At 25.4% G+C, this 14,566-nt stretch overlaps 1 protein-coding gene across 1 annotated transcript; it reads right to left on the bottom strand.

Annotated features, from left to right (window-relative positions):
* Positions 1 to 6,864: 6,864 nt before the first annotated feature.
* Positions 6,865 to 13,885, bottom strand: LOC129606502 (venom serine protease-like). The gene is made up of 6 exons (XM_055516843.1): positions 13,873 to 13,885; positions 10,385 to 10,590; positions 8,931 to 9,276; positions 8,765 to 8,869; positions 8,180 to 8,696; positions 6,865 to 6,886 (listed from the first exon to the last, which is right to left on the bottom strand). Exons 1-6 carry the CDS (start codon positions 13,883 to 13,885, stop codon positions 6,865 to 6,867), a joined length of 1,209 nt encoding a protein of 402 aa, XP_055372818.1.
* Between the last annotated feature and the right edge of the window lie 681 nt (positions 13,886 to 14,566).

The raw sequence follows: 14,566 nt of genomic DNA, 5'->3' as shown, positions 1-14,566 counted from the left end.
CTTATATTTCCCTTTTTACAAATTTTAGATTCCAAGTTTCAAATAGAGAAGGCTAAGGGTAAATGCCATGGTATTAAAAAATATAATTATTTTTCTTGATTCACGCAATTAACCCTAGAATTCGAGCATTATGTTGCAACCTTGAATTTTTTTTTTCTCATCCTAAATGTATGCAATCTGTGAAATAGATTCGTATGTGAATGTAAATAATTTTAATAATTTAGAACATAGCAGTATTGAATAATATATATAATATTAGCATGATATTACTTAAGTAAACTTATAATTTTTTACGCTTTTAAACCAAAGAATCTTAAATCCTTTCCCTTAAAAAGCTATTCTAAAGTCTTCTTTGCATCTTCATTAGGCTTATCAACTAACATCGATCCCTTTATTATTAAAGACATTCAACTTTCTTCAATTAAATTTTTTCAAACCTTTAGAAAAATATTTTTAGCTCCATTTTTATACATCTCCATTCCTTCAGAATATACCCCAAAAAACCATATTCAATTTTACCAAAATTCAATAATATCGATTTGACCTTATTTACCTTGGTTTTGGGGAAATACGAAAAACTTATATTCCAAATTTTATTTTAAAAACCAATGAAAGGCAAAAAGAGCAGTAGAATATTAAAAACTTCTCGAATTTCTTTTTTTGCTAAAAATTGTATTCATTCGTATAATACCGGACATCACCCCCTTTTTCTTTAAAAACGCATTCTTTTTTTCTCTTCTAAATTTTTCCAATTTACTTTTTATTTTGAAGGTAAACTAATATTTAAAAAATCTTCTGTATTCCTTTTGAACTCTACACTTTTTTATCAAAGATCAATCATGAAAAAAGAACATTTTAAATGAACATCAACATTTGTCCAAAAACAAAATATAAATAAAAAATCTCACTTTGTTCATTTTACTACTACAAACATATTCACCATACACACACTTAATGAGTGAAATTCACGCGATATCGCTTTTAGATAATCATTTCTATTGAACTGTTTACCAATTAACTTCCCCATATCGCTACTCATCCTTTTCATTACGATACAAATGTAAAACGTGAAAAAGGTAAAAGTAAGCGTAATACCTTAAATAAATGACAAACAAACATTAATAAAATAAAAAGTAAAATTAAAAATTAAAAAAATTTTGTAAATTGAACGAAAATCCAAAAAAAAAAAACATTTTTGTTTTGTGCAATTCAAGCCGCTTTCCCTCCCCCAAATTTTTGTATTACAAAATATAATTTTCAGCGTTTCAGTACCAATTTTCAAATTGATAGTTAGAATGTTGAAATGTTTGTTTGAATACGTGTTTTGCGTATACAATAAAATGCAAGTGTCATAGAACTCATCAAAAATACTAAAAAAAAAATCATCTTCTTTATTTTTTTATTGTTTTTTTTTTATAAGGAATACAAATGCACTCACTAAATAAAGGGGACAAAAATCTACCTAAATATCTTTAGGCAAAAATTTGATATATTGGTGTGTTGTGTGTATTTAAAAAGTGCAAGTGGTAAATAAAAAAATTATCCTTGAAAAAATAAAAAAAAAATTTAAAAAAAGAATAAAACAAGGACGTTTTTTTTTTAATAAAAAATGAATAATTATAAGAGAAGACAATTACATTAAAATTAAAATTATGACATTAAATAAAAGTGTGTGCGTGGATTGCATATGTGAGTCAGGAAAGCATAATATATAGACAAAAGGCATTGCCATACCATCAAAATGGGGATATTTCCGAAAATGTGGTTGGCATTTGGATTCTTTATCTACATTAAAATTTGGGAAATCTATATTGCATCATTTCTAAAAAAATTCCAGTCAAAAAATTTATACTTGTAAATCAAACTTTGAGCTATTACCTACGATCTATGTATATTAGAACTGAACAAATTCCAAAATGGAGTTATTCTTGAAATTTCGCAGATATTTTACAACAACAACGACACTTTCTTCGCACTTTACAATTTTGAATTTGGAATTTTAAAATTCGAGTTAATGCTGATTGCAGTTCGAAATTAAATTATCAGAATCCAGTTATCAATAACAAATTACAAGAATTTTTATTTAGAATATTATGTTTTGTTATTTGCGTTCCTAACTATTAAGCCTTAATGTATTAGAAAAAAATTGTTTGAGTTTTTTTAAATTAAATTCAATTTACTTTTGCTGACAATAAATTTTTTTTTAGTACGTGGTCGCGGTGCACTGTTACCTTAGTTGTAAAAATCTACAGCATGGTAACAGAAATAGTAACATTAATTTTTTTGTAAATGTCCACTGTCCGTATTTGTGATACTTACTAATATAAAATCATTATTGCAGGTTAAAGCCATTTTAATTATTGAAATTTCATATTATTTTATACATAGTTGTGATTATAGACTTACATATTATGTATTCATATATGTACATATATTAAAATCACGAATGATTTGATCACCGATTTTAACCATTGAAACAATAACAACCACTCTGCTTTCCTCATACCACTACCAATTTTGTATTTTACTTCGCATTTCAAACTCATTAATAATTTTTTCTTATTTTCGTTTTTTTTCCAATAAATAATCATCCACGCCATATCAAATCCTTTTTCATTCTTCTAGGACAAGAAAAAAAGAAAAGAACTTCCCCCAAAAATATGTATAGCAAAACTCGTATTTTAAATTGCACGATTCAAAATTCTTCATTGCCAAATGAATTATCCTCAAAGCCTAAACCTTAATGCCTATATGATGCATTAATAAAAACAAGCGTACAACATAATCGCCAAAAAAAAGTGTATATAGTTGTATAGACAAGAATAAGCAACATAAAATGATGCGACAGCCACCGCCGCCGCCATAAAGAGACAAAACAAAAATTTAAAAACACAACTTTAAATTAAAATTTAAATGATAGAAGGCATTTGTATAAAAAATTGCTGCTGAAACAACACATGAAGGTCTATCTGAAAAGCTTCCCCCCTATGCCAAAAAAAAAACCAAAAAGAAAAAATTTATTAGAAAAAGAAATAGAAAACAAATTAAATTTTTTTTTTTACATTTTCCGAAACCGAAATAAGCGTTTTTCTTTTTTTATTATTTTTGCAACTCATTCGAATAAGCGCTCACTTGTTTTGAATGCCCATCAACTGGACGCTCGTTATTTCTTCTTTTTTTTATGCTTTGTATAATATTTTTAAGCAAAGAAGAAAAAAAAACCTAAAAAGAAATTTTCATTTGTTTTTTCGCTGAAAATATTTTCTAACTTCTTTCTATTTTTAACACATACATACACTGACATAATGTGAGTATGTTCAATCCACACAAGCGAATATTATTATGCGTTTGAATGTATATGTACCTCTCCATAATATTTATGTTACATATCTTAACATCTACGGACATACATACTCGTACATGTGTATTAATTTTTGTTTGATTGTAAACACTCTGATTTACAGAATGGTTCATTTTATTTTTGATTGACGTAAAATTATGAGATGCACAATTGAGAAAATTGTTGACAAGTTTTTGTAAATCCTCACTGTTATGCTTAGAGGCTTCAAATATATTGTATTAAACATACTGTTAGCTCACATTATATTAACAGAAAAATAATCAAAATTTGTTTTCCCCAAACCATTTTGAATTTTATAATATCGAACTTCAATTTATTTAAAATTTATTATAAATTTAAAACACCCTATATATGTATCTTAATTTACACATCCGCACAAATAATAATTTTTTTAAAATATTAACATATGTTAATGAAAATATTGCTATTATATGCATATGCAAATACATATATACATATAAACGTTGGCTGGTCCTTCAATAATAATAATATTTTTAAAAAAAAACTTCGTTTTATGATCTTTTCTGGAGGGAGTCTTGTATGTACATTTACAAGAATCTTGACAAAATTGTAAACTGCGTCCAAACTTTACTCATATTTTGCTCTAAAGCATACCATTTCAAAAATTTGGTATACAATTCGGTTTGAAAAATGCACGTTCAGTTGTCATTCTCACATATTCACTCGTTGTTGGTTCATTTGATTTGAACAAAATTATAAGTTTAATTTAGAATACAACTAATTTTCTAATCCTTTTCTGTAGCAGCTCTTGTTGTATCAAAAAATAATTTTAATTATAAACAGTAATTTAAAAAAAAAATCTCAGAGTTCTTGAAAACATGTTTATAGATTTAAAACTTTCTTGCAGACTTGTGCATATTTAATTTCCACGAATAAATCATACGGACAACAATAACAGGCAAGCAATGCAGAACTGACGATAAAGAAACCTTTAATGAAAAATAATTCACGGTAAGTGAAACTCATTAACGAAACCCGAATCAATTCTTACGCTTAACAACGTACTTGCTCTGTTTTGGTATGAATCTTTAATTGAGTAAATTCAAGATAAGACTTTAGTTGAACCACACAAGTGTTCAAACTCTTAGATTGCATACAATATGAAAATTTTTAAAATACCGAAAAAAAAAATCAAATTCTTTTTTATTTTTCAATAAAACATAAATAAACAAACAAACACTCGTAGAAAATATTCATTTATTCTAAAATTTTCCTAATTTCTTTTTGAAGCATGTACTTGCACATATATTTTTTTATACAAAACAACATTATGTATTGTGTATAATTTGCTTATATTTTTATTATACTCGTACGTACGTACGTAGGTTATGTGTTCGCATAAAGTAAACATTTTGGTTGTATACCCAAATAAAAAATACTGAAATAGACAGAAAATTGATAAAAATGAATAAAAAAAAAAGTTGAAATTCAACAAGGAAAACAATAAATAAAAAAAAAAACATTTTCGCGGATTTTACTCCTTTTCGCTTTTTTTTTCTTGCAAAAAATATTGTGAACATTCTAGTAGACAAATTCAAGGAAATCATTTTTTGATAATTTCCATAACAAGGCAAATTTATTAAATGCAATTATTTTCCCTGCATTTAACAGTAAAATTTATTAAACGCAATTATTTTCCCTGCAAATCAGTAAGTATAGAGTTTTCCGAAAAATCTAATAAAGAATTTTGGAAAAGTAAGGAAAATTCAAAAAATGATGGAAAAAGAAATGAAGGAAGATTTCATTCTCAACTGGTTTTTCTCTTCTAAAAATATTCGCTCTTATATAAATTTCCTACTTATATATTTATTGCATAACGTTAGGCTAAAACTACTCGAATTTTATACCAAAAGTATGCAAAATTTTTATTTATTAGATAAAAAGTAGAAATCGAAAAGAAAAAATATTTCCTTTTCTGGAAATTTTTTATTTTATTACAGTTTTTTTTATCATAAACTTCGTTCCTTGTTTGCCTGGAAATCAGATATATATAATTATTGATTTTTTATAATTTAAAATTCTTATAACTTAGCTTTCAGATGACCTACCAAGCTGGGAAAGGACTTATTAGAAAGCTTTTGATGACAGCTTCAATCTTATTGTGTTCAAGCCCCTTTCCTTCCAAAACAAACTAAAGGCTATTAAATGTAGTTGAGTGGAGTACTGTTAAAAAGATATCGGCATGTTCTACAAATTTAATTCGAGGACCCTCTGAAAATCGATTGTGCTAGGGTCCAGTCTATAAAATAGGTCCTAAGAAAGTGAAAATCGAGGGTTTGTAAATAAAGAATTGGGATTGGTAAGATATATAAATTTATTCTGCCAGCAAAACGTTATTTCTCCTTATAAATAATTATGAATTTAGAGTAGGGCATGTTTTAAAACAGAATTTTTCTCTAAGATTATTACATATTTATGCCTATATACATAGGTTTTCTTATTCTAATATTCTATGTTCTAATGCTACTATTTAAATATTTTTCCAAAAAAATTTAAAATAAAAATTCAGATAATTTGCGTTATGCAAGATTTTGTTATTCCGAATTACTTATTACTTGTATTTCGCCCTCGTGTATTTTTCATAAGAATTTTCTTTTAATACAGAAAATAATTCCGCGATGTGAGTCGCGAAAATATAAAAAAAAAATTAAATATCAAAAACTTTATGTATATTTCAAAATTTTTCCTATACATATGTCAATACACACATTCTATTTACATTTAATAAAATTCCCGGTTCTATTATTACAGCGAACAAGTTCCATGTTGCCAAGGGTAGCAAATACTCTCTACACCATATTATATTAAATAAAATAAATTTATTAAAAAAAAATTATACTTTATACCTCATCTACTGAAAAACAACAAAAAAATAAAAAATGTTTGTTTCAGAATTTTTTTCAGTTGGACATACCAACAATATAAAGGTAGCCGGTAGAATATTGTCAAAAAAAAATTCTTGTTATTGCTAGTTTTGCTCTTATATATTTTATGTATTTTCTCGAAATATTTTAAATGAATTCCTTTTTCAACTACAGATTTTTATGATTTTGAAAAAAAAATAAAAAGTTCATCATATTTATGAATAAAAATAAAATTATGAAAAAACCAAAACTATGTAGCCGTTTTTAAGCATACAGTGTATTCAAGACTAATGAGAACAAAAATTTAACCTGAAATATGTGGATCAAATTTTAAAAATTTTGGGGATTGCACCGATAAGGTGAGTTTAATCAATTTTCGCATCATAGCCTGTTATGAAACACAGAACTTTTGTTTTATAACACACTTTTAGACAATATTTGCTTGAAAGACGATAAGGGTCTTTAATGAGAAAATTTTTAAAATTTAAGACCAATGCTACCGTGTATTTTTAAATTAGAAATTAAGCTTTATTCACATTTAAAAATTAATGCAAATTAAACTCAAAATTTTAAGAATCTTAAAATTAAGTCACTAATCTATTTGTAAATGGTTAAAATTTAAACAGAAACTAAATTAAGTCTAAGAATATTATAAGATATTATAGAAATTCAAAAATAGAACTAGCTTATACACTGGAAAATTGTGTTTTCATAGATGATGTAGACGTCATTTCAAAGTTATAGTCACAAAATTTTGCGATTATTTAAATTAAAAGCCCTGGGAATTTCAAATCTAAGAATATCATTGATTTAATATACTCCGTACATCTATATGATATACAATGTACCAGCACCTATACCCTCACAATTTCCAATTTTAATGCTATCTGATATTTTATTTTATTATTATTATCATTGTCGTTGTTCGTTTTTATTTCATTTCATTTTTATTTTTTTTAGAAAAAAATAGCAAAATGGCAAACATAAAAAATTCTCCATTTTTTAACTCGTCTCCATATTATTTACTTTTTATTTATTTGTGGATTTGATATTGTATTCCTTAATTAAAATTGTTATGTTTATTTTTTTTTTCATTTTTTATTTTACTACTAAGTAGCTTTAATTTATTTTTATTTTCTTTTATATATAGAAACTCCACCGTGGTGTGCTGTGTATCCTATAGTGAATGTACTTTGCATTTTTTTTTACAATATTTTATAGTTGTATATAGTATGACTTTTTTATGGGACAGGAGTTTACAAAAATGTTTATGTAAATGTAAGAATGTAAAAATATGAATAAAATATATGACAAAGAAATAAAAAAGGACAGTTTTTTTTTTATGTGTTCCTGATAAAAAATTGAATAAGATTTACTATTTATTTCATATTTTAAGATCATACACTTATGTACCTATATAATTGAACTCCAATATTTTGTATTTGTATATATTTATGCAGATTTGTTAAAAACGGAAAAGGTCACCATTTTTTTATAATTTTAATATGAGATGAGCTACTAACAATAATTTATTTCGATGCAACCACTACGACGTGCTGTAATTCTATTGGAATCAAATTATTTTATGCAAGTAATTCGGCAACTTTAATCAGCATATTTAAGTACAAGTGGAAACACAGCAATAGATTAAAATTTTTCTTTAAAGGTGATACAGAAATAAGTTTTATGAAGGGAAACACAAATAAGAATTTTGTACAATAATGTTATTCCACGTCCATGCAAATAAATTTTAAATAACTCTCTTTGGCATACCCTTGTGAAACTAATTATATAACAGAGATAATAACGGTGTATCTCTACTCGAACTAATATGTACCCAGATATAAAACGAAATTAAAGATTATAATACCAAAATTTCTTAAATTATACAAAACTATGAAAGAAAACAAAATTTATTAATTTAAGCTTTTATTTGCGACAAAATTTTACATCTTGTAATTTATTTTGAATCCAAAATAAATATGTACTAACTCTTGTATTAACTGATGGAAAATTTGTAGCACATGAAAATCCAAAGCTAACAATACCAACAACATAATATAATCCATTTGATTTATAAAATAAACCACCACCAGAATCAAATTGACAAGCATCTTTACCTTTTGTAAATGTACAAAATTGTCCAAAATTTAAATGTTTAATTTTTACTTGACATTCCATTATTGAAATTATATCTAAATTGACTTTTTGCAGAGAATTTGGTTGTAGACCACCAAAACTAATGGTACCCCAACCACCTGTAATAACTTTAGAACCTACAAAATCTTTTGTTGAAAATTTAAATGGTAAACATGCTGGCCCTACACCAGAATTAAATGCAATATCTTTTGTTGTCTTTAAAATTGCAATATCATTTGTAACTTTATCTGAATCATAATCTTCATGATAAATAATATATTCGATATCATAAAGTTTTGTAAAGCGATTCCCTATAAATTATAGATCATTTAAATAAAATTGCTATGTATTATAACTATTAATGTTATATCATACTTACTTATTGTAAAATCATTGTCTCCAACTAGTGCATTTAATTCTTCTGGATCATTTGTTTCATTACTTGAATAACAATGTGCAGCTGATAGCAAATATTTTTTATGTACTATAGAAAAAAATATTTTCAAAATTAAAATTTTTAATTAATAAACTAATATTTTATTTACTTATTGTGGCGCCACAAAATATCCTTTGGTATGCTAAATGAAGAATACCAACCAAAAATGGGAATTCATTAACTTTTGATGGTTTTCCACCAACAATTCTTGCGCTTACTTGATTTGAATTTGGATTACTCCATCCGCAATTACAATTTATTCGTTCCATTTCAGCTAAACATGAAAACCAACCAGTTTGATTTGAACTTGTCGAAATATATGATATTGTTGCTTTATCATTAACACTTTTTCTTTTAAAATTACCATTACCACAAAAAAATTCAGAACCTGGTATTACTGTTGAACCTTGATTATTAAAATAAAAATTTTCTGTACTGCAACTGTTATCCGAATTCTGAAATTAAAAGAATTGTTTCTGTTAAATTAATTATTAAAATTAACGGGTAATTAAAATTAGAATCACAATTAAATTTATTTACATTTGTTTATTTGGAAAAAGTACAGCAATGCTCGGAAATTCCAAGTAATAATCATATTAGCTATCAATTGTAAAAGAGTTTTGCATATAAATGTATTAAAGCGATCGTCAACCAAGTTAATGACGAGTGTCATTTCTGTCAAACATAACAGAAAAAATTGTTAATTATAACAGTTTGTGGGCTAAGCCATGAAAATGTCATATATAATATAATGATAACGGAACATTATAAATATGGTTTCTTTAAATAAATGGTATTTTACCTCTTATTAACAATGGGTACCCTTTCTTTTAAGCAACAGTTTAGGGACAGATAAGTAAGAATAGCAATAAATTTCTGCAAAATTTATCATTCAAAACTCGAAATTACAAAAATCTATAGCTAGCTATTCAATTAATAATTCTATAATAATAAATTTTAATCTAAGGGCTTATTATTAACCAAATGAAAATTTAAGTGACTCAAAATATCGTACAGTATAATAATAAATCTATTCTACAAAATACTTAAACAGATGGCACAACAAACACTTAAATTCAACAACCTTGTAATAATTATAAGGCAAAAAGTCTATATTTAAAATAGCTAATTAACATAAATGCATAGTATTAATATTATAATGGTCATATTAAGGTAAACAATTATTTATTTTAAAGCTCATTTAATATTTGTCTTAATTAAAATAATAATACACTCTTCAATCTGCACTCTGTAATATATGCAAAATTTAATTAGTGTCTGCAATCCACAAAACAAAGTTATGAATTTGCTATCAGTCGCTAGTTTTAAATTAATAATTAGTAATAGCACTCACTGTTTCGAACTTTTTGTTATACATTTTGAATAAATTTTAAATTGAACACATTAACAATCCCAATTAAGTATATTAATTCTATTGTGAATCCCTAGTATTGTGATTTCGAATTGAAGCTATAATTATAGCACTTCATAAATTTATAATTATTATATAAAAATGGAATTTATTTCAAAATATCTTAAACATAATCAAATAATAAATTTTACCTTATCAAAATCAATTCTGCAATTGAATTTTATACGATAATCTGATGATGAAGTTTTTATAAGAAATCGGCACGATGAACCGGACGGATAATTATTTGGATAATTTGGTGAATTTATATAAATTTTCGGCATTGACGAATTTAATTGTAATCGATAATCACAATATTCAAATAATCCTTGTACATTTTTAATAATCCACAAAACTCCTATGAATAAAAACAAAATGTTATTAAATTTAATCTGGATTTTAATTGTAATTTAAAGTTAAGCACACTAAATATAAAAAATATAATACGATATAAATTAAATTCCAAACCTATTAAATATTTTAAATCCATTTTAGTTAAGAATAATAAAAAATTTTTAATCAATAACTTAATTTTTTAATCACATTAAAATTTAAAAATTAAAGAAAAATCCGCGTCCAATGTAAAACGTTCAACAGACGTTATTCAAATAAAAATAATTTTCTTTTTAGTTTTTTTTTTTGTTTCAGTAGTTCCAGTAATGCTGCTTCTTCTCTTCAATTATACTTTAATATCTTTCAAATTGTTTAAGTATAGATTAAAAAAATTTCCAACTTTTCTTAATCATTCTCTATGTATTTTTATTTTTTTGCTCTTCAAATGTTGATGTCTTAACACAAATATTACACAAATATTAACCATTTGCTACATCTAAGTGTAAATAGCATTAATTACACGATATGTTTATGGTCTTAAGATTTAATCTCTCTCTTGATTGAGCGTATTATTTCTGAAAGGTAAAATGAAACAAGAAATATGTAAATGTGAATCGTGTTATAAATTTCGTTTCAAGTTATGATAATAACAATAATTTTCTCTTAATCATATGCTTAGTATTTTTATACCCTGCACCTTCGTACCTGCACCTTCGTAAAGGGAATATTCACCTTGCTATGGTGTTTGCAACCACTTAAAGGAGTCGTCTTCATAACTTAAAAACAAATATTTCAATCGAAACCAAACTTTCCCAAGTTTTTTTCTTTTTTGCCAGGGACGGCTGCTATTGTAATTGGGCCAATTCGAACAACGGCTTCGGGTAGCTGCCATTCATAATTTAAAGAGACTTTTTTAAATATTTCAATAACTAATAGAGATATTAATATCAAATTTTGCAAAGGCGTTTCAAAACCAAATTTTTAAACTCAGATTGTCAAGGTGCAAGGTATAATTCGGTCGATTTTTACCGACTGAAATGAAATGAACTTGTTTTAAAAGTGAAAAGTTTTAATGAAACAAAACTTCTAAGTAGCAAATGAAAATGAACTCTGAGTTGCTGTAACATATACTATTATGTTAAGTCGGTTCAAAATCGGTTTTGATATCTTATAATCTATTGTAATACCTTAATACCTTTATTAATATTTCCGTAAGAATGAACGAGACAAATGAAAATTTTAACCAATTGTAAAATTGTACAAAAATTTTACTCTACAATTATAGAGTAATACGAAATTCTAGACGCCAATTAATTTTTAATAACGCTTATGAAATTAAAGATTACTAAGACAAACCAAAAATTTTACTTTTAATTTTTCCAATAAGCAATAAACGATGATATGTGAAACGATTTTTTACACTAAATACTTACTGAATTATCGAGAAAAGAATTGTGTTCTTCAAACTAAAAACACAAATTTTCGAAAACCACTGAAATTCAAAAAAAATTTCAGTAAATTTTATTATTAATCTTAAAATAGACTTTGTAATGAAAACGGTCTAGACACCATAGAGTTAATTCTTTGACTGATATATTTTACAATGCAATGCAATCTAGGACAAATTCTATTTAATAACATTGCATGACATTATAGTATTTTAATAAAACTACAAATTGCATTTAATTATATTAATATACACTGTATAAGCAATTTGCACAAATTTCATAGAACTCAATTAATAATTATTGTAAAGGACAGAAATAAGTAATACTGAGTGAATTATTTGAATTAATGGCCTATATTTGAATTGAAACTTTAATAGGAAATTAATTAAATTTTATTAATAATGCAAAAAATCATGCCTTTAAATTGTTACAAAACTCATCTTTCCCTATAAATGTTATTAACTTAATACCATTAAAATTTCAATAAACTTTACTAAAGGAACATTGTATTGGGCTGAAACACACTGTATTATTTTCAACAATTACTCATAGGAAAACACATTACTCATAAGTAAATATTACATCGTTCTTTTTTATACTCTAACCGCACATTGATCATTGACTTTTACTTACAATAATTTGTTAATAATATCATTGGCATGTAGAACACTTACAAACTAGGTTATAATGTGGTTTTACATTCTATCATAATTTTAATACCTGACCTATTAGAAATTTTTTGAAATTTTGAACTTGAAAAGTATAACTTACTACTTCTTTTGTATGTTTGTGCTAGTGAACAGTACAGTTTATTCAACTGTTATAAAAAAATTTCATTATTTTAAGTTTAAAGAATTAAATGGAAATAATAATAGAAAAACTGGGGTCGTTAATGTGCTCACTTTTAATAGAAATCAAAATTTTAAATATGCGGGATTAGTAAAACGTACAAAAACTTAATGAACAACATTATTTACAGAGAGCAAAATTGAGTCTCTTAGTTAAATAATAATTGTACAAGAGAAATTTTTGTTGAAGTACAAACTGGAAATTTTCCACTTATTGTTATTCGAGCAATGGTCGAAGTATTGAACAGATAGATCAATAAAAATTATGAATTTTATGAATTTTGTCTCAAACTGAAATCTTATACGAAAGACATAAATAGCAGACAAAGGGTTAATTTATTTTTTTAGTTTTTAACTCATTAACAAAATTCCAATGAATTTTCCTTAAAAAATATATTTGTTTAATTAAAAATGCCTTTGAAATTTCAGTAACTCTTTTTCGTATCGGGCAATTTCAACTCATCCCATGAATATCATATTACAATAAAAGAGATAGATTCAGCACTCAAAATTAAGAAATTTAATTCTAAATACTGAATCTACATCCTGTTTCAGGAATGTCATGGTATTTAATTAAAAAACACCTTAAATAAATTTATGTAATTATCTAAATGTTTTTCTATCAACACTTTATTTTCATACATCTTAACTCTATATTAAAACAATTATAATAATGTTATGCTAATTTTTAAATTTAAGTACTTGCCAACAAACCAACTGTATATGTAAAACAATTTTAATTTAACCGCAATGACATGAGAGATTATTTGAATATGATACATATAGAACTTTTTGTTGATAAAAAGATTTCCTGTGTATAAAATCTACTAAGTATAATTTTGTTGAATACTATACTTTAACAAAATGTGGTGAATACAAAAACCTTAACACTTTTTAACTGTGGTTTCTGAATTTAAAAAAGCCAAAAAATCATAAACGCATAATCATATTTTATCCTTATCATACATATACATGTATACGTTAGAAATAACATAGTCTGCAGTATCATACCCGTTAAATGCATATTTTAAGGGTAAATAGGGGTAAGATTTCAAAAGAAATTCAAAATCGTATATAGAGAAAACTTCGACAGATGAAAATTATTTGTAGACGCACAAGCGATATTGAAAGATTTCTTTCATATTATGAAAATTTGAATGAAAAATAATTGGAAAAGAGAATTTGAGGAGACTATATTGGAATTTTTGTAAATCACAATCGAAGTAACTGACGTGACATCAAATTTTTAGAATCAAAGTAAAGCAATACATATCTTATGCTGTCGAACATTTTAAATTAGAGTACTGATACGGAACTATAAAACAGAATTTGTGAGAGCTCCATTGGTATATCATTGATTAGAAGATTGAAAATGGGTAAAACTTTTGTTTCGAACTCGATGCCAAATCTCAAGGGTTTCCGAGTTCCAGGAATTTTAACGAATTTTCACGAAATTTTTACATATCCAGGTTTTTTTTGATTATAACTTCGGTGCTGAAAAAGATAGGAATTTCAAACAAACAGTTTCAGAAAGGCTTACCTTCAGAATACCAAACATTCGAACTTTAAAGAAAATCAAATTTTTCCATTGATTTTTTCAGTTTTTTCTAGCTAGATAATTTCGTAACAAATTTTTTAAAACATTGAAATTTTATTTTTATAGAATTTTTACTAGCTAATTAAGTTTTAATTTAAGTCCTCAAAC

The sequence above is a fragment of the Condylostylus longicornis genome, unplaced genomic scaffold (assembly GCF_029603195.1).
Source record: "Condylostylus longicornis isolate FDR11 unplaced genomic scaffold, ASM2960319v2 ptg000018l, whole genome shotgun sequence".
NCBI lineage: Eukaryota > Metazoa > Arthropoda > Insecta > Diptera > Dolichopodidae > Condylostylus > Condylostylus longicornis.
The sequence above is the reverse complement of the archived record's forward strand: the minus strand, read 5'-3'. Positions and strand labels throughout refer to the sequence as shown.

Excerpts from the sequence above, each read along its gene's own strand:
- LOC129606502 (XM_055516843.1), bottom strand. Across the intron at positions 8,870-8,930 it reads ATTTTGTGGCGCCACAATAA|TACATAAAAAATATTTGCTA; the intron begins GTAAATAAAATA and ends TTTTTTCTATAG. Across the intron at positions 6,887-8,179 it reads GATGTAAAATTTTGTCGCAA|ACTTAATTTAGTTTCTGTTT; the intron begins ATAAAAGCTTAA and ends TAATATTCTTAG.